The sequence below is a fragment of the Strix aluco genome, chromosome 4, assembly GCF_031877795.1.
Source record: "Strix aluco isolate bStrAlu1 chromosome 4, bStrAlu1.hap1, whole genome shotgun sequence".
NCBI classification, from domain to species: Eukaryota; Metazoa; Chordata; class Aves; order Strigiformes; family Strigidae; genus Strix; species Strix aluco.
In genome coordinates this window covers 98,515,602-98,537,937 of record NC_133934.1, presented here as the reverse complement: position 1 = coordinate 98,537,937, position 22,336 = coordinate 98,515,602, and the positions used below count along the sequence as shown (strand labels likewise).

The 22,336-nt window shown below is 33.1% G+C and overlaps 1 protein-coding gene across 2 annotated transcripts in view; it reads right to left on the bottom strand.

The window, feature by feature from the left end:
- Positions 1-22,336, bottom strand: part of DPH6 (diphthamine biosynthesis 6) — a 223,564-nt gene that overhangs the window by 153,470 nt on the left and 47,758 nt on the right. For both annotated transcript variants that reach the window (XM_074824522.1, XM_074824523.1), the window contains exons 4-5: positions 14,335-14,408; positions 12,056-12,174 (exon numbers count right to left, since the gene is read on the bottom strand). In XM_074824522.1, coding sequence (XP_074680623.1) covers positions 12,056-12,174; positions 14,335-14,408 — 193 coding nt within the window. The remainder of the gene's footprint in view (positions 1-12,055; positions 12,175-14,334; positions 14,409-22,336) is intronic.

Sequence of the window (22,336 nt, the reverse complement as noted above, 5' to 3'; positions counted from 1 at the left end):
CAAAATATTCTGTATGATGTCTACATTTTGATTTATTTTTCTTGGTAAAAAAAGTAAGCCCTATTAACATTTGATAATTTCTCTAACTTGCCCCTCTGTGTTTCAGCTTTTGCCAACTTGTGACTGTTAAATGGTAACTTCTCAGGAATAAATCAAATAATTGTCAGAAAACAGTACTGGGATAAAAAACATCCAGGAACAATTGTTTCAAGAGCTGACATTTTCTTCAACCAAATAAATATCCTAGCTAGATTTGAGGCTAAGTGGTCAAAAGCTCTTAACATCTAAAGTAAATAAGAAAAAACGAAATAAATGATGACTTCTGAAAGTGATGGAACACTGGAAAATTTTTAGTGATCACATTTTTTACTACTCTTAATTACTGTGGTTTGGTTTGGGTTTTTTTACTGATCCCAATACTTGACTATTTTTTTCTATTCTACTGCTTTATACAATAATGGGTATCATTAAAGAGCTGCCACCAGAATGCCTCCATTTAGAAGCAATTTCTGAAGTATGTACCTTGCAAAGCACTTTAGATCATTGATGATGAAAGCTGTTATATAAATGTATGGTATACTATTATATAAAGTCATTGCTGACTTCAAATAGCTGATTTGCCTTTTAATTTTTACAATGATGGTCTTGGTATATTTAAATTCCTGTGAAACTAAAACAAGTTAGAGTGAATGAGATCCCTAAATATTAAGAAAGTTTTTAAATATTTCATTAAAGTACATTAAAAATTCCCTTACTATCTAGGGGAACACTTTAAAAACTGCTTAATAATTAAAGTGAAAGAGGACTGAGGTTTTTTCCTCCCTCTATTCTTTTTTGGTATTGTTTTATTTCTCTTTATTAACAGACTAAAGATGTGTTGTTAGATGCAAGATAATGCTAATTTATGCTTGTGGAAATCATTTTGAAGTATCTTAACCTCATTTCAAGTTTCAGTGATTCTGGTTGCGTTTTCCAACTTACACCAGCTTAGCATTACGTCCTTGATTTCAACGGGATAGGTATTAGGCTAAAAATAAATTAATAATAACGAGTACGATATTATAGTACTTATTTCACACATTTACATTAACATTCTTTATTAACATAATTACTTTTCTAAGAAAGGCAACCCCTCTCCTTGATAAAAACAAATTGGTTTCCTTGAAATTTAAACCAGGGGATACATTACAAACATGTGAGAAGGGAAAAAGTTGTCAGAACCAGACACAATAATGTTATATTTTTCACAACTTCTCTTTGATATTAAGGATATACCTACTGTTCTCCCCCTAATGAACACAAACCGGTAATTTAAAAGAAACTATTATACAAATAGTATACAAAACACAAATAAATTGCCTATGCATACACTATGGGTAAACTCTTTAGTAATATCCCACGCCTACATAAAAATCTGTGAAACTGCAATGTACCCTTTCTGTTTCTCAGTAGAATTCTATTTTTGGATAGCTTGTCTTTCTTTTGAAAAATAACATTTCCTTTAGTTTCCAATAGGTTTGATTGTGAGTGAATAGAGACCACCTGCTAAAGGCATCAAGAACCAATGTAACCTGTAATTTGCAGAACCACTGATCCACACCTAAAGTCTCTAATGGTATGCATGTACAGATTTAGCTGTATTTCTACTGCTACTATTAGTATAACAAAGTATCTATAACTATACTTACAAAACAGTTAATATAAATCCAAACTCCTATTTGCTATGTTTTTCTTTAAACAAAGGAGTATATTGATTCAGATTCTTAACATGACTTAGACTAAAAAGAAAAACAATGCATTGTAAATTCTTAGTACATTCCATTTAACCACATCCTCCAGACTTTTTCTCCATGGAACTAGATGTGAAGAAAGCTGGATGGGTGGATAAACCAACAACAAGGAACAGGGCCTGGATGACTGTATGGAGAATTAAGAAATTAATTATGAAGGGAACTATAATTTGCAGCACTGACATCTATTTTACTTAACTTCCATGTATCAATGGGAAGCAATTACAATTCAATTAAAATATTCACTTTTATTACTTTACTGACTGACCTTGAAGTTAATGCCTGTTTTATTTAATTGCATCATCTATGAATAAATGTTAACCCTAGAATGTTATGCACCATTATTTTCAATGCATTTTTAACTCCCCAACTGAACTACATGAGCCAATTTATTATGTGCTGTCAAGAGAGCAAGTGGGGCTTTATTTCTTTGAGACCAGTACATGATGACAGAAACATCTCGAACGATTTGATAATGCTGGTTTTAACAGTGCTTAGTAAAACAAATTTTACTCTCACCTCCAGTTTTGTGGCCTAGTTTTACTGTAAAATCAGTATGTGATAGCACAAATGGTATAATCACTTCAAAGTAATTTCTACTCCATCTGTAATTCCTGATAAATCCACTGACAGAAGCAGATATCAACCATGGTTGCAGAGCCCTCTTATGCACAGCCACAAGACAAGTGCTGTAGAGAACTGCAGCAATGTCAAAAGAATGGGCAGAAATTGAGGGCTTTGTTCTATAGTGAAAAAATGTACCAGAGAACATTACTGAGAGGCATTTCACTAGTTATGCAAAAGAACCATATTTTAAATGGTTCACATTGTACACATGTATTACTGTAGCATAAAGCCCTCACTTACCTGACGGGTAAGTACATGATATTACTTGCATTTATCAAGACCATTAGAAAATCAAGTTCCATATTCATGGTATTACATTCAGCTGATAAAATGCACATTCTAAAGCCTCATCTTACTAACAAGAATGTTTTGTACATGTTCAGAATTTTAAAATAATCTTGAGTTTTAAGAAAGTATTTTAATATAAAAAATTTTATTTTCACCCCTTAGTAAAATGCTGAATAAATAAAAATAAATCATAATTGTTTTAAGAACAATTGTGGTACATCAAGTCCTTCTGAAAGCTACACTGAACCAAATTCTAACCCGTAATACATGAACACATTGTGAAAGAATCACTACCATACACATCAATGTGTTAACCATTATGTGTTGAAAATCTAGAGAAAATCCTCTGTCCTTTCCTGACTAACCAACCTTACCATTCAAAAAGTACATTTTATTCCTCTCTGAGTTCTTCTATAAAATAAAGTTAAAAACAAGTATTCAAAATCACTCTATTACTGATCTTCTTGAAATTTCGTAGATACAGAATTAGCATAGACTTTTAGAGGAAAAAATGGAGCTTGTTTTAAAGTTACAGAAACTTATTTTTCCTGACTTCTTGAGAAGTATTGTTGAGAAGATTAGTAACTGTCATCATTATGAATGTCAGGGACCAAGACTTAACTTCTGATGATAGAGAGCCATATAATGCACAATAAGGTTTCTGGGAAGATCCTAATCAGTTGCTCACCAAAAGCAGAATTATTTAGAACTTTAAATAAGAAAAGAAGCAAGGAAAGACTTAAGTTTTCTGGAACCAAAAATAGCCTCTTTCTCTCTCTTCTCAATTTCTTTTTCTGGAAGAAAACAGGGTTAACAAGGAGGTGATGGGACCGTTAAGGTACAGAAATATGCAGAGAAAGCAAGACAGTGTAAAGGATAGATGCAACCATCCGCCTGAGAATTGGAACAGAGAAAATAGGCCTATTTTTGAAGGTAAATTCCTCTACTTTAAATGTGTCTTTTTTCTTCTAAGTAAACAATACAAAATCACTGATAGTCATGAAGTAGGATCAAGCACTATTCTTTAAACGATAAAGAAAAAAGAGTGTCTCTCTAATAGCACAAAAAAAGCACATACACAAAAGTATCAGTTGGTAAAGCAGGTTTACTCTGCAGAAGTGCAGGAATGTCAGATATCCTTCATGATGTATGAGTGCACATGCCAGAGAGATATTAATGCACTGTAAATCTATACCTTAAATTGCCTTGAGGTAAATTATTCCTGGTGTCATATTTAGCTTTCATTTCAATGAAGAGTTGGGAAGTGAACTTTTTGTCTGGTAGCATAACTTGACAGGTTCATAGTTGATTCTTAATTTCCTCATAACTTTCACACGTGAAAGGCTGTATAACAATGGTGAACTGGACGGATTCCTAGAATTTTCTTTTCCAAAACATCAAAAAAATTGTAAAAGCTGCTTAATTTTCATAGAAAAATGAAGAAGAGTGCAATAAATACTCCATATTACTGCACCTCTAAAAGATTTGAGTTGAATATACATCTAATTTATTGTATAAAAGAGCAAAATTCATACAACTTGATTATGTGCCTAATTCTTTTTTTCTTTTTTTCTTTTTTCTTTTTTTTTTTTTTTCTTTTCTTTTTCATATGGGGTAATTTATCCAGTGGGGGAATAGTACAGGGATGGAATCTGAAGATGTAGTAACTCTTTTCAACCTAAGGGGTAAAGTTATAAGACATTAATCCCAAAGCAGTTCTAGCATATGTTTCCAGTACAGTTTATTTAGAATCACAGTTTATGATCTTTCTCGGAAGTTCATCAAATATTTTCTAAACTATGTTAGTCCGCTGTCATCAAACTTTAGAATTCTAAGAGGTAATAGGCTCTAAAAACCAGCAATGTTAATTTCATCTATAGTCTCTTGTGATTTTTTTTTAACATCAAAGCTATTTGTGTTCTAGCTATACCTAGGATTCAAAGCAGCTTAGCTCTGCCATTTCAAGAACAGAAACCTCAACAAGTATCTGAAGAAATTTTGTATTGTTTCATCAAATAACAAGGCAATATTTTCATGCAGATACTTTTGAAACTCTAAAATGTTCATAGTTTAAAAGGAGATTGTGGAAAAATTGTTTAATTACAGCATTAAATTGCTTTTAATCAAATTCAAGACTATACAGCAAATGGTTCAGCTCACTGAAAATACTGCCCCAGTCAACTTCTCAGGAAGTTGGACTCAATGGACTTTAGAGACTTAAAACAAAAGTTATTACAGGTTCGGTTCATACAGCCACAGACTTTCCCAATATAAATCTATTTTCAGTGTTTTTAAGTTTGGCATACTAAAATGTTTTGATTAGAATTACTTTAGAGCATCATTTTTTAATTATCTATTTAATTCAGTGTTCAACCACTCCAGCACCATAGTTTGGATAAAACAAGGATGTGCTGTTTTGTTCCTGTTAAAGAATTCTGGTATTTCCATGCTTTGAACAGTTCTAGTACTACTAACTTTGAAGAAAAGGATTGAAATTTGATTCAGTGGCGGAGAAAGAGGCATGGTGTAAGTGGTAAAATTTGTGTCAATTTGATTAAATCCATCTCCATGCAGACAAGTTATAAACCTTTAAAAAGTCACAGTCCCCAAATGGATCAACAGAGACTTCTGACAGGGGAGATCAGTAGATCACCTGCAAAAGGGTAAAGGCCAGAGCAGAAATAATGAATTAGATTAGGACAAGTAGTCTTATAAAACTTCACCTCGGAGAGACATGGAAAGCAAGCATCTATGGTTCTAACTACACAGATATGCATGCCTTTAAGGTTTGAGATTACGCTTTGTTTCAGCACAGAAGTCTGCAACATGAATGTGCATCCAGAACTTAAACCTTACCAAGCATTAAGGAGCAGCAAGTACTATTTTAGTATTAACAAGACACAGCTTCTCCCTCTTGATTATCATTCTGTTAAGATTACTTCTGTTTTTGACATCCCTTACTAAGCTCTGGCATAATAGTCCATTCTTGACCTGCTGCTTTCATTTCACATTTTCTTTTCACGATCTGATGTCCCCAAACTTCGAAGCAATCTTTCCACGCTTAAGTTATCTCTCTCTAATTTTGTCTGTCCCTGACATCTGCTTAAGAAGCACTGCACTCAGTAATGTCAACTTTCAATTACTTTTCCGTTTTTGGGTCCATTCACTTTTCCCACTCTTCCAACTCCTGTCCAAGTATCGACATTCTTCCCAAACTCCAACCTGTGGGCTCAAGACACAGCAAAGAGGGAATCATATTTCTCACTAACCTGTTTCTAGGCCCACTTATGCAAACTGTTACAAAATCTAATTTCTTCTTTTTCTGTAACCCGCTTTATTTTCAAACATTTCTTTATACCCACGCACTCTTTCCAACACCTCATCTTACACTGGTATCAAAGGATCTGTCATTCATATACAAGCATCAAGGCAAATAACATTCCAGATGCAAAGATGATTTTCTTATCTTATTCTTCTAAACTTTCAGCTATGCTCTGAATCAAAAAGTTTTCTTTACTTAAAGTCCATTCCTAGTTCTCTTTTCTCTTACTCATCTCTTTTGCATCACACTCTTCTTAAATCCCAAGCTAATTTTGATTGATTTCTGGTCTTGCATACAATTCCCAATTTTCCATGTTGATCTTTTTCCATGTGAGTCTTTTCCCTCAAAAAAAAAAAAAAAAAGGGCCGGAGCTAAAACAGCTCCTGTGGTTTCATAATTGTTTCCAAGTCTTTTCATTCAATGTCTGGTGAACAAACAGATGTGGTACCTTTTCTTTTATCGTAAATAACATGAATGATGTAGATAAATGAGGTAGTAGACAAATGTATTAGGGAACAAGCCTAAGGCAAAAGTGTCAAATACACTTAAACTCTAAAGGACCAAGCAAGCTTTGGAAGCTTTGTTTGAAAATCCAGTAATAACATGTGCTAGCTAGGAAGCAAGGATTAGAAGGTGGAAAAATCTCCTAAGAATATCTTTCCTAAAGTATATGATAGACATAAATTTACCAAATTTATAATCTGAAAAAAATTACAATAAAAATTAATTAAAAGCTATCATATGTGTATACAAGATAATACTTTAACATTCTTCAAGGATAATTTTTCTAATAAAAGTTTAAGGCTCCTTTTTAGAATACATTATCCCTAACAGAATACGCAATCATTAAAATCTGACAGTACTTGGAAAAATATTATCGGTCATTTTATGTTCCACTTCAAATTATGATAAACAGAAGAAGTCTTTTTCATATTAATAAACCCAATGTTATCAAGAGCAAAGGTTATGAAGACTGTCACAGATTCCATTACAGGTCCAGTGTCTGGTAACTGCCCAAGGAAAAAGCAATGGAACAATCACCTCTAAATAAGCTGAACTAACTATGAATAATGCCAATGTTTAGTTTATTTAGTAATAAGCAAACAAATCCTTAAAATAAAATATGGAAGAAAACAATTGGGATCCTGTTCTGATATCTTAACAAAATGTTCCTCACTTTCACGTTTGTGAATTGTCTGAGAATTTTTCAAAAATATTTGGAGGAAGCAGGTATGTTCCCCTGTGACGATATAACAAGTTCCTTCAATTTCCCCAATAATGACTTTAAAATTGCTCTTTACTGAAAACTAGAGACACATTTTCAAAGAACTCTGTTCCTTTCCATTGCACAGATGATGTGCTCAGACAAAACTCACACAACAACCTACAGGATATGATCTTCAGGATATATCTAACCCAATTTAGTGGTAAGCTTTCTACTGAAAGAGAGTTTTGTCCTCCATGCAGCCGTGACATCTATACAGCAAGTTCCCTGCACACACAAATCACCCAGCTGCAGCCACACAATCACTGGAGCTTTTACAGGGGCAGAAGCAAGTAGAGGCTTGTGGTTTGGAAGAGTCAGCTAGAAGGGGGAAGGAAAGATCAACCTTTTGGCAGTAACACGCTATTAGATCAGTTTATCTGTAACACTAAATTACACCCTCAGGAGCTTAACCGGGAACTGTGTGGTGCTAGTTCTTTTTTAATGTATTACTTTATACATAAATCTTACCTCCATGAAAATTAATGGAAGTCTAGCTATCAATTTCAGTCAGTCAGAATTTCACTTCTGTACACTAGTGGCATGCAAATAATAAACAATAATGCAGACACCTAGGTGGTTATGTTTAAATAATAAAGTCCTATGTATTGATTTCATTATACTGAGAAGTAATATTTTCTCTCTCTAAATTAAAAGCTCATATAGAAAAGCATACGCATCCCTAAACCATCAGCTTTTCAGAGGATTCTATGTACAGCAGGAGTATATCAATCTTGACCTTGTGAGGCAAGCGCCAAAATCTTGCAGCAAAGGAGACTCAAGTTAAATGTATGTACTTCAGACAGCTCATTTTAGAGAAGGAACTTCAGGATTTGTTGACAGACAGGAGATGGCAATGGCTCCCCAAGGAACCATTACTCTGTTGTTGTAGCAAAATAGCCTGGGTAAGCAACTAGGGCCCGCACCATCTCAAAAGCTAGGCTTCCACAGCCTGGGTGATTTCAACAAGGCTGAGCATGCAGATCATCTAGAAGCACTCATAGCAGCCAGACCTACAAGATAAAGGATGTAGCCATGGCATAGGAGCCACAGCTCAAATGTAGGCTGAGGACCACAAACTAATCAGCCCTAATACAAAGTTGCAGCTTTTATTATTGTCTAACAGTTGGGCAGCATGATGGTATCATTTCTCTACTGTGGTCCAAAGAACAGCTAGAAGCTAGAAACATAATTTAACCATGAAAGAGTTTTTCTTTTTTCAACTTAGTATTTCTACTATCTGATCTCATAATTACAATGTTTTTTTCAGGTATTTAGTTCAATAATAAATCATTAATTTACTATAACCAAAGTGGGAAGAAGCTGCAATGTACAAAGTAAATGATGCATATTAATTCCGTAAAAGACAGAAATTTGAGCTTATATTCTGATTTTGACGGAAACACCAAAGAAGCAATTTTTTTCCTCCACTTTCTCAAGCTAACAATGTGCACTTACAAAACTAACTGAAGGTGAATGTTACTCTTTAAACTTCAAGAAAAACTAGAATCACTGAGAACAAACTGCTTTAACTGCATGGCATATAAACAATTTCCAATATATACTCATATGTATGAGAACTGAAGCTTGTCATATTTTAAAATGTACAGTGGCATTTATGTTTTAGTGTTAATTCTTAACAAGATTTAGGTATAGTTAACTATATAGGTAAATAAAGTAGATAAAACTCGATGCTCAATTTTTACTGAGGACCATACTGTGAGGAACCTAAAGGTTCCTCCCAAATATAACCTTCCTCCTTCTCTCACTTACACCTGAGTATTACACCTTGTGCTGCAGTGGAAGCAGTTTTCTTTAGAATGTGGCACAGGTAAGAACAGTATGTAAAGTTACCAAGGTTAAAAGTTGAATCTGTTATATGCATACTCTGCACGTTAATTAGTATTTTAATCTGTAAAATGTGTCCAGAGAGACAGGATATCAAAACCACATCTTATTATTGTGTTATATTACACTGTCTCTGTTATATTACACTGTCTCACATGAGCAATGGATATTACTGGAATTTCAGGCACACACATGTTAAAAACAATCAATAACTGTTTCTATTTTAGCTGTTACTGAGTAACCTCATTCTGACTTTCTGGGATTTCCACTGAAGAGGTGTATATTTCAAACATAAAAGTATAATGCATCACACAGGCATCTTTAGCAGCAAGAAAATGGTACTGAAGATAAATATGCATAAGCAGCTTTTTTTGTCATAGCTCAGGTTGGCTGCTAGATCATGGAATGTTTTTCTCTCATCATTAAGGCTCTGAAATACACTCTAAAGGAAAGAAAGCTGATCTACTTATAGATCAACAGAAGGCATGTGAAGAAGGCTTGCTAACAATACTTCTTTTGCATGTAAGTGAGAGCAATTGGTATCCCATCTGGAAAAGCACACTACTCTGAGATAGAAAACTCTTGCCACTGGCAAAGTTTATGGTATTAATTTGTAATGGTGGATTTAGGGAAATGTACTAAACTAATGCTCATTTACTTGCATAATTATGTGTTTTCTACATAAAGCGACAGGCTTTTACCTTGCCAATACTGGCACTGAGTTAATGGAAAACAGGACAAGGCAGGTGTACAAGTATGCCAGCACTGATGAATGTCAAGCTCATGTTACAGATTTGCTTCTTGCATTAACATCTGTACAATGTACCATCTAATGCATTACCCTTCAGACTCTTAAATCTGTTATTTTAAATATTTTCATTGCAGTCTACCTTTGATTATTAATCCAAGAGGCAAAAAGTTAAACTGCATCTTATCTTCTTTACCACTTGATATGTTAAACAGCCTTCATACCTTAAATCCACTTTAATAAGGCATGCAATTATTAAAGCATTACAGAATGGCCCCAGAGCACAATAAGCTCCATTAAATTTGCTTACATCTAATTACGTCTGCCTGAGGCAGGTGAGAAATTGACTCTGATAAGATCATTCTTTTACCTGTAGCCAAAAAAATAAAAAGGAAAAAAAACTCAGAGTGATTTTCTATCTAATTGCTATCTACAAGTATTTATGGTATTCACTCCTTCAATGAATAGCCCACAAAGCACTCTTTGTGCACTAACTAGTGCATTTTAAGTTTTTTAAGACTGTAGAATACAAAAGACAAGTTTATCTTGCTTCAGGCATAAGACAGATCATCAATGATGTCTACTTGTGAAATAGTTTTATCTATTATTAAAATCATATCTTTTCTTTAAAAAAATATTTCTCATGTGTAAAAGCATGTTACATATTCTTTGTGGACTTCTACTTTTCCTTCATGTCAGCTTAAGCAATGAAAGCATTCTACTTTATGGAAAAATAACATAATTATAAAAGTGTACTTTACATAGACTGAAAACTATTTCTTTAAAAATAAGTTTTTTATAGTAGAAAACACAGCATTCAACTCCTATGTATTTGGAGTTCAGGAAAACACTACTAAATTGCACTGCTTGTTACCTAGAAGTGAATGAGGGAATGTGGTATTTCTAATCATTCTAATCCCACTAGCAGCCCTAGCAGGTCCTAGAGAATACAGCAAGACCATTATAGTGATAATGTAAAAATTACTTAGAAACTATATCAGCTAAAGAGGAATAAATTTTTAAAAATAAATAATTATTAATTTTTTTAAAAAGTCATGGAATTCATCCAGTCTAAAGGGATTAAAATTCAATTCTTGGTTAATATCTAAGGAGAAATTGCTTTGTTATAAAGCATTCTTTAAAGACGACAGACATTAGGAATTTGATGTGAAAGTTGTCCAGATAAACCAGCCATTGGACTTCTAATGCAAGACTATACAACACAGGTTTTTAAACATACATCTTTAACCACCAATGTCACTGACACTCTTGTATTATATTAGCTATTCTTTGGTACAATGCACTGCATATCTATAGTCAACTGAAAAAGAAAAGCTCTTTTAGTCACACTTTATGCTTAAGACCTCATTTGATATTGTAAAATGAAAAACTGCATAGAGGCCCAAAATGAATATGTTGTACCATTAACATGTTTCTCATGTGCTTCTTAGGGTTATATAGAGTACGTCATTCAATAAGCCTTCCTATAAAACTTCAGTTGACCTTATCTTTACATTCAAACAATAAACAAACAGTTTATCTTTCATATTGATTTGCTTCATTATCCAAACCTCATTTTACATATTTGACAATGAAAAGACATGATGATTTTCTGGTACTCTAACAACTACAATGTAAATACCATTATTTTTAAGGCAATGACGAACTATTTCTGTTTGCTATATGCTTTACCAACTCAAAGACTGTTGTTACACAAAATGTTTTGGCCTCATATAATTACATCTTGTTTGATGTTAATTTGTTGTATTTCTACTAAAACTTTCACGGTTCCTTTATAACATTGTCTAGCCACCAGTCTGCATCATCCATAAATGACAATACTGTGAACCACTGAATTATGCATGCATCTTTACTGAAAAGCAAAACCAAACTAGAACAAAAAAATTACAAAAGGAATTTAATGACTTTGCTAGGAAGAATTACTTTCCATCTTTTCCAGGTCTCCTTTAAGAATGAATTGCATACAGGTAAAATAATTATTGAGACATCATGACTGTTATTCAGCCATGTAATTTTAAAAAATTTTCTTCATATTAACATTTCATATCCTAAAATATAGAACAAAATTTCTCGTTTTTCTCTGTTATGTTGTGGATTGTCCATGAGAAGCTTCAATAGACCATATTGCTCAGAATCTGAATACGTACCAAAAGCTGCCACTTTTATGATAATGGCTTGAATGTTAGATGATATCATTTCTTTAAGCAATACTTCCTGGTTCCGACGCCAAAGGTAAGCTAAAGGCTGAAGATTAAGCCTTCTGCATCTTAAAAACAAACAAAAAATTGGATAAAGCCAAGCATTATGCTTTTACACAGCATGATTCATGTAAAATTAAAGAAAATTAATTTCTCTAATTTCCTACCTTTAAATGATTTTTCTTCTACAATTTCAATTACAATATTATTCCTAGATTTCAGTATATACATTAAGTTTAATACAAAAAAAGAAATAAACTTGTTCTGACTATAATTCATCTGTGTAAGATCTAACTCACTGATGTTAACAGATTTGCATGGGAACATAAGTAAAACCATGAGAAAATGCATTCCTAAACCTTTAGGGACACAAAGCAATTAATACCTTAGGAAGTAATCACTTTATGAACACAGCTAAGGCAAGAGTTACTGCTTTGTGATAAATGTAGCACATGTCAGTAGTACAATATGCTGAGTTTGTTACACTCAACAAACCTATAATTTGGATCAACACCCAAGGAAAAGAATCATTCTGGAAAATGTATACAGCTTATGATACAAAGTAACAACTTGTTAATGTAAATTTAATTATTTGTTTTGATACATATCATATTTAGTCAGCATTTGATACACAGCATTTGATTGTTTATCAAGTTAGAGAATCACTAATTTGGACTATTGATAGGTAACCCTTCTGCAAATTGTCAAATACCATCAGTTGGTGATAAAATGTGAAATGCTTAGTTCGTGAAAAACTTGAAAACATTTAACTACGGAACTACCTTAGAGCACTCAAAAATTACATTTATTTGTCAATTATCAGTGTTTATCTAATAAAATTTCTCCCATATGTTAGATAGACCCACTAGTATTAGTGTCAAGACTTTATAGTTAAATGGATGTTTAATGTTGACATCTAAATCCATAGTTAGCACCCATATAATCAGACTGGTTTTGTTATTACTTTCATATATTTTAACAGAGCACTAATTTGTAAAATTAACAGAAATATTTAGCAACTCTACATGTGAAGCAGTTCATTTAGGTGCCTAACTTTAACAAATTAGCTGAATTCAAGAAAGCAGGATGGTTTATGTGAAAGAACTTTATTGCAAGGGGTAAATTTACAGATCAATGTAAATTTTTTTTACCACTGAGCGACCTTGGAATTAATCAGATCTGTTTGAAATATTATGATGTCCTGTCAATCTTTTGGCTGTGGTAAAAGACCTGAAATCCACAATCAACAAAAGCAATCTTTTCTAAAATATCTAGTAACATGATCAGGCAGTCATTAAAATGTTTTAAGTGTAAGGGGAAAGAAAAAGAAAGGAGCTATTTCTGACTGCAATTTACCTATGTAAAGCATAAAGAAAACACCCATGCTGTGTAGTTTGCTGATGTGAGTTGAGATGGCATAGCATTAACTTTACCATTCTTAGAGTTCATAAATGATTCCAGATACTTGCTTTTATCATCAACAAATAACTAATGAACCCACGAAATTATAATTAATTTTTAACACAAGGTGGTTTTGCATTTCATCAGACATATGTAGTGAAATTTCTTTTCCAGACCCAAATCAAATCTTGGCCTATAGAACACACACAATTTCCATTACATAATCCTTTTTTTATTTAAGATTCTTAAAAGTATCACAATATATCTACACTTAAAAATTATTACAGTCTATCTAGACTTAAAGTGTGTGTACAGTATGAATGACAAATGAAAGCTCCTGATTAATGATAACAGATTTTAGATTTTACGAAAGTGAGAAAGACATGCACATAAGGATTCTCTTACATTTAATTCCTGATAACAAGTCACAGGATGTTCCTCTATATTAAAACTCTGTTGAAAAATAGAGATCATTGACCACAACACCATAGCCACTGGAATCGTGGAAAGCCTTCTGCTGAAGGATCTGAACCTACTCAACTATTTTCATATCAAAACTCTGAGCATTTTCAACAGATCCATGACTTGAAGAGCAATCCAAAAATCCAGTATAGTTTCTATTGGATTTTTACTAATGAACACATGGTTCCAGGGGAAAAAAAAAGAAAATTTTTTTAAAAAAAGATACTTATATTAACAAATTGAATTAATTGGGTATCCTAGAACATGAGAAATAAAGCAATTGTTTCTGCTCCAGAATTTGAGTTAGAAAACAAACAAGTAAAGCACCAGGATGTGTATAATAATCAAGATTAATATTTTCTTACACATCTTCAACTCGAACTCTCTGGTAGTCGGAAAGAATGGCTCCCACAGATACACCCTCCACTCCTTCTTTGTCCTGAAAAAAAGACATGAAATATTAATGATAGCAGTATATGCTGGCCTAAGCAATAGAGCTTCAGTACCTCTACTAGCAGAATTAACCAAGAATAAATCTTTTTCCCTGTGCCCGGTACATGGAACTGAATAGGCTCGAATGCAGATCTTCCATAGAAGAGAGCAGCACAGCTGACCTACTGTATCAGCTACTAGTCTAACACAGCAATCTACTTGACTCAAGTACTATTCTATGGAAAAAATAACCAGGGTAACTGAAAAGTACCAGATTTAAGAGCTTATCCTAAAGTTTTCCTGACATCCTGAAAACTACTTCCAGTTCTTCACTATAACTGAGGTGTTTGCTATCCCACCTACAAATAAATATCAACAACATACAATCACCATGACTAATTAAACTGTAGGCATTTGTCACAATATGCAGCACAAGAGGGTGTGAGATCACTCTTTTTATGCTAACACCAGAACAAGACAACTTGCAGGCAATTTACTCAACATCACCTTGTAAAAATTCTGCTATAAAAAAAGGTTTTCCAAGACATATTTTCTCTGTTTCATTGCAATTACCTAAGCCAATAGTACTTTTTCTTGTAAACACACTGAGAATGTAACATCTGAAAATGCATGTACTTACAATATTTCATGACCTCTTGCATTTTTAAGTTGCTTGAGTCCCAATCAACATGCTGAATTTACTTTCTCTTCCTAATATTTGCTCCAGACAGACTTTAGTTAAAGTTGTTTTCCTCTTTAAACCAAGGTTGATCACAACTATACAGCATGACTTACCTTCTGGATCTGCTCAGTTAGACAGCAATCCTGTGAAGTTTGCAGCAAGATTTTACCACAAAATTTTCAACTATATACTTAGATATGAATTTCAAAATCAAATCAGACTTTGCCTGCCATGGTACTGAGTTTACAATTCATTTTCAGTTTCTTACCAATAAAATTATGTGGAAGGTGTTTTATTTGTCACTATATCATAGGGAAAATTTTCCTGGTTTATGTCTGTCTGGGATATTCTTTCCTCAATCTATTATCTTAATCTTCTTTACATTAATCCTCACCTCATATTTGCCCAACCAAATTCCTAAGTTATTCATACCCATCTATACTTCTGATTTAAGAGTCACCGTATTTATCAAAATTCCTATCTGTAGTAATCTGAAAATTATATCACTGTTCAATTTATGTACTTCTCCATGTCATTAATGGATATATGATTTAATATGAAACTTAATGCTAAATCATACAGGATTCAGGTTGATGCTTCTCACATGTCTAGAAGTCATAGTACTGATAAAAATTAATTTTAGCTTATCTGTCACTTGTTCATTATCCACTGCTGGTATTATCAGTATTATTACTATTATCCAGACAGTATTACTTCTGCTTCTCTTTGAGCTTTCTGTGCAATAATGTTTCAAAGTTCTTTTCAGAATAAAGATAAATCACAGACATTTCAATTTACTCAACTCACCCATCCAGAATTTCATTTCTTGAAAAGTTAACAGTTATGTAAGTAGTTTTCTTTAAATAAATTTGATAAAATGATTCATGAAGCCTTCCTGGATCATCAGGTACATCTAAAATGTTTTCCCCATACTCCTTTGTTTCATGCAATTTTGATATATGCAGTTTATCTGTACTGCTACAATTGCACTCAAGTTGCACTCTTCAAACTTCTTTTTAGAAAGATTATAAAGTCACCTAACAGTCTTGGAAAACATGACAGCTAAGTATTGTTTTTTTGTATTTTTATGTAAAAAGAATATCACTAACAATTCCTTCAAAATGTGCTTCGTCACAATGTTCAGACATCATCCAACATGTCCAGAAACATTACCTGTATTTCTGCTGATGTGAACAGGCAACATATCCTCAAAGGTAAAAATCATGAAGTGGTCCATGCACACAACCTGACATCATGAACCAATATTATTAAACAATTAATACATTAAATATTAACTGTCCATGTTTCCAAGTCACCACAAATATTTCTGTGTGAAGGAATAAAGCAGCCTGTATCTCTTTCTGCTCAATAGACTGTATTATATTTGTAATGGAAACACAGAATCAGAAGTGAGGCTTCTCACTTTTGCAAACAAACTTGAGGCTCCTGCTGTGAAGTATATCCAGACTATCTGGTACTAGAACAATTCATGGTTATAAAACTGAATGCCTTTATAGGGAGAGAAGTATTCAACTACAGAGGGATATAGGGGAAGACAAAACCAGAAAAACGCTGCAGAAAAGCATCTGCATTTATATGATCAGAAAGCAAACTGGGGACTCAGGGCCGATGGCAAGGGACGAATAAAGCAGATTTAGCCTATGATTCAGCAAACACAACAAAACCAAACCTACAAAGAACTCCTACAATCACCTCCATAGCCTCCCAGTGTTAGAGATACTGGATGTTCAAATGCTTTTTCATTACTACTTCTTCATGTAAGGTAGCATAACAATACAGATGATAGACCACATCTAATGTATCTGCAGAATATATGCAGAGTTTCTGCAGCTGGCCCACCAGAGTGACAGGTACTACTGGCATTACACTAGAAATCTGTTCAAGTGGTAAGTATTTATAATTCATGGAACAGGGAACTAGATTCGATGATCACAATAAAAACAAGCAAAATATCAGAAAAAAGGCAAAACAAAGAATTATTCAGATTTTCTACTCATGAAGACTACCAAAATTGTTTTGCTTTCATTAAATTAACAGCAGGTGAACACATTAGTGTTACATTCTAGTAAACAGATCTGACTCTAATCCAATCTTTAATCTTTCAGATTCCATTAAGACACAAGTCAATTTGTTCTTATGAATAACCATGTGCAACAGAAAGCCACTGACTGATAGAATACCAACCACCAAACCCTCTACATTTTTTAAGACTTTATACACATACAGTAATAGTACAGTTGACCTTTCTGGCTGAATCCATCACAATATGTTGACATCAAGACATGCTTAATGGGAAGACTGTGAGCATTCTTTTTTATTTCAGTAAGATTTTGCTATTAAGTTCTGCATGCTCCAATTTACAGGACTTTGACAGGTAAAAAAATATTTTATGGTCACCCAGTAAATAATTTTAACTATATTTAGCTGTATGTGTATATTACATATTTTATTGACATCCATCTCTATGTTTACTTGATAGTTCTCTTTTTTGTAGTTGGAAGATACAGAACATACATTCTTGCAAGGCAGTCCTTAACTGTTAACATCCAGAAAATAATTTTGAGTTGTCTTGCAATCCTCACTTAATTGCAATGCAAAGATAAGCACTCTTTTCTGATCCATGCAAATGTCAACTCTCAAGACTGCCATCACAACTGCAATTAGTACTACCATCCACTGGAAGAATAACAGGAGTCAAAGGAATCAAATCACATCACTTAACTTCAATATTACAGTACTTTTCTGATACAGGGTCCATCCACAAGATCAGACATAAAAATGCCTTAATGATTCTAATACTGAGGTGTTTCAGAAAGAACTGGTAGAAAATTATCTTATAGTGTCACAGATAATAAACAGAGGTGATCACACTTTGAAATTATGTTGGTTTAAGGACTTAGCATCAAAAGTATCAATTCTAAAATACTGTTTTAATGCAAATGTTTTTAAGCTTTTATTGAGTATTAGCAGCAGCAATAATTTTTAAAAGCGGAAGAGTTTGGAGCTCACTGATTAAGCACAGATTCCCAACACTGTCACTACTTAACAGTATTGTTTTATTTTTATGCATCTGTCTATTGTGTGTAGTATCGTTATGCTGTGAATGAAAGCAAATGTAATATAATTTTAAGTTATTCTGAATTTTTATTCTTACTATAATTTTGAACAGTTAAGTTTACAAACTTTTCCAGCATAAAATTGTATTGCCACCAATTCTTATATACAATAGGAGATTTTTTTTTTTTTTTTTTTTTTTTTTTTGCTAACAGGTTCACTTGAAATATTCAGGGCTTCTCCTGACTATTTCTGTCAAAAAGGAGTTATAAATAAAGTAAAAATGTTCAGCCATAGTGGCTGGATAGAAAATGATATTTAGGAAATGATATTCAGTATAAGTTTTCCAAACACTTGAGGAAATTTCTCATGCAGTGTTCTAACACAAAGTTTTTTCTATCTATTTCTTGATTTTAAAAAATCATGCTCAGATATTCTGGAAAACCAGAAACTAAAAAACATTTCATAACAATTCTCATTGTTCAGTTCTAAGTTACCAGGGGCAAACTATCCCACAGACTAATTTCAGTAAGTAATGTTTTTGAAGTACCTGATACAAATAAACACAAGGCTGTAGAACTGTTGTCTAACAACTAGATTAACCTCCATGGCTACATAAATACACATATCATACACAATTCTCCATATTCTTTTATCAGAGAATCATAGAATGGTTTGAATTGGAAGGGAACTTAAAATGTCATCTAGTTCCAACCCCCCTGCCATGGGCAGGGACACCTTCCGCTAGACAAGGCTGCTCAAAGCCCCGTCCAACCTGGCCTTGAACACTGCCAGGGAGGAGGCAGCCACAATTTCTCTGGGCAACCTGTTTTATAATACATACACTTCTCTTTCCTCACCAAAATAAATAATAAGTTTGCTGTGATCACCTTATTTGTTACAGTGCACTGCAAATCTGTTCTTACCACAACAGTTTCTATCATATATACTCTTTCTTCTCTAATAATGGCAAAAAAAAGTTGTATCAGAGATATAAGAAAACAGTAACCCTATCATAAACTTCAAGAAAATAAGTGATCCTCATAATAAACAAATATGCAGTGAAATGAATACCTGTACGACTTCTTTTCGTGATCTCCCAAATACAGAGAATCTCCTGTTCATCCATGAAGATGGCAACTGATTTGCCTCATACATTTTTTAACAAGCTCACAGAGCAATGAACACTGTACTTTTTTAATTCAGTTTTTCAAGTTCTCACAAAATATGCACATCAGCAAAGATACTCAGTGAGAAAAATCCCTCAGATTAAAAAGAAAAGTACCTAGAAGTAGAGACTTAAGTGTCCTGTTCTTATACAAACACAATACTACTTCTATATTAAAATGAACTGCTTTGTAGACCTATTAGTTTGGGATTTTAAAAATTCTAGTCCTGAATCCTAGGAAATCATCCCATGGTAAAGGAATTTAAAAAGCCATATCCTTTAAGGTCACAGAACTTCTATTTAACTATTGGAACAATGGCCCAAACTTGAAATTTAAATATCAAGTAGCTTTCTCATAGGTTTTGTTTTGTTTTGTTTTCAGTTATACATACCCGTAACACATTCAGAGGGTGGATGTATGTGTGTATGAATATGTATATATATACACACACAAACACATAAATATTTTCCATATACATGTATGCAATATATCCTGAAGTAACGAACAGAAGACTCTCATTGGCTGCTTGCTTACAATCTACATTAAATCTGATTTAAATAATCATATACAAGATTTTCTGCACTTATTCTAGTTTATTTCCTTTGATAATACGTAAGGTTTAACCATCTTTTGAAATGGCAGTACATTGTCTCATTTTTCAGTTGCGGTTAGCATTCACATTTAAAGACTTTTGACAGGGAGCTATTCACTACCATCACTTTTCATTTAGTTCTTCTGATGGTAAAGAGCAAATATAAACTTCCATTACTGTCCAGACAGCAGCTTCCACAAGGAGAAACATCAATATACTTAATACATGCTTTGAAATGGGAGAACTAGTTAATATACTTACATACCATGAAATGGAATAAATTCAATCCCCCTATTCTGTATGGTTCAACAAATCAGGGTTGGAGTGGCACAAATTCAAGAAATAAGAAGATTTGAAGGGAAGAAGGATGGAGTATGAGGTGGAACAGAAAAAAAAAATGTACCATCTAACAACTTTATAAATTCCTCAACTGGACAAAGTTTACATAAAGCCTTGCTGCACAGTGTATTCAGCTCAGCACTTGAAGAATGCAAAGAGCACTAACTGAAAACTAGTTCGTCACTGGATTCACTGTTTGGTGTGGAAAGAGTTATTGGACATTTTGCAAACAGATAGGATTTTGTTTCATTCAAAGCTGATTGTGGTTAGCAGAGAATCAATCCCAGAACCAACGGTGCCAGGTCTCGGGTACTACACTTCACCTTTTAATGTGGAATCTGATCGGGTTTGGTACCATAAAAAGCATGTTCACAAAACTGCAGTCTCAGCATGGGTAGAGCCGGCTGACATCTGCAGGCTAAATATCAGGCATCTGTGCTGAACTCTAAAGCCAAAAAAGCAAATTTCGGAAAATTCTGGAGGAAAGATATTAGGTGCTGTATCATATAAAAAGTAACAGAGAACAGAAAATTGTTCAAGGAACATTAATGGAAGGGTGTTTTTTTTTCTTGGGTTGTGGGGTTTTATTGTTATTATTAAAGAAAACGTGTACTTCAAAAGATTATTTAAACTATGCAAAACTTTACTAATACGTTGCTAGTGCAATAGGTTAGTCCAAACTAAAAATAAAATGCTTCTCTGAAATATTTGAATAATACACTTATACTCAGTACAGTATACTCTGTCACAAAGTATTACATCACAAAGTATGTAATGTATACATAAAAACAGATGCTAAACATAGAGGCATACAGATGCTAATAACTTTTTATTTTCCATATGACTTTTTAAAACTTACTTTTCCCCTTCAAAACTACCAAAATTACTCATTTTAGAAGGCAGATATGAAAAATAAACTTTTAAAGAACATCTATATAACATGAATTTTTAGCAGCTGTACACAGCTTTTTTATGTACATAATTATTAGTGATGTTTTAACTTTAAGTGAAATTACATCATTATTACATGTCTTGTTATAACCATTAATTTATTCCTGTTCATAAGATTCATGAAGAACAATCTTCATGAACAATTGTATTAGAACAGCAAACTGATCTCTGCAACTGTAACTGTACTAAAATGTACAATTTATGTTTAAAGCTTCATAGTTTTAAAGTTATATATATTTTTAAAGTTTAATGAATAATACAATTCAAAATTGCTGCTGTGTATCATAAATTAGTTTTAGCTGTATTTCCATTAGAAAATAGTATAAAAAATTAAAGAGTTTTATGAAAGCTCCAAAACACCAGTGCCATGAGTATGCTTACTGCTATGCTGTTGTTAGGGTGGCTCTGTAATACCCAGTGCAATATTGACAAACTGGTTCACAGCTGAAGTGAAATATAAACACAAACTTAAGAGTAATTTATGCTAGCACACTGTGATTTCAATTTTGCTTTTATTTCAGCAACTGAAATTCAATTAAGAATAGTGATGATAATTTGAGGAAATGTCTGCATATGCATTGTAGCATATAATACTGGTAGAAGTATTCTACTAGTAAGTAAAATATTCCTTGCAGTAGAATTAGTAGAGAGGGTTTTTTTAATTTCACATTTTAATGTCTTTACCTGACCCTCTCAGAGTTCAGCAAAAAGAAAATTAGTGCTAATGTTTTCAATTTAATTAGTATATTACAAGCACTGTAATTATTAGTGGGAAATGTTATATTAATGAATGTAAAAGTTAGCTGTAAATTACCTTGGAGTTATTATCAATTTCCCAAGTTACTGCTCCTTAAGATAACCCTTTCCCTATGGTCCTTTCGGTAATTTTTCTTTGCCTGATAAACATGATGATTAAACAGCACACAGTGCAAACCTTTGATACTTTTTAAATTAAATCCATACCAGCCTAAGGGCTGTGTCTGATTTCAACTAAATGTGTCAGTTAATCAGATAAAAAATTATCAGCAACTCAAAGAAACAGCAGCCTTAGGCTTCATCAGTGCTAGAGAAAGCTGAACAAAATAAGACATACAGACAATATCACATTATGAGAAAAGGTTACTGCT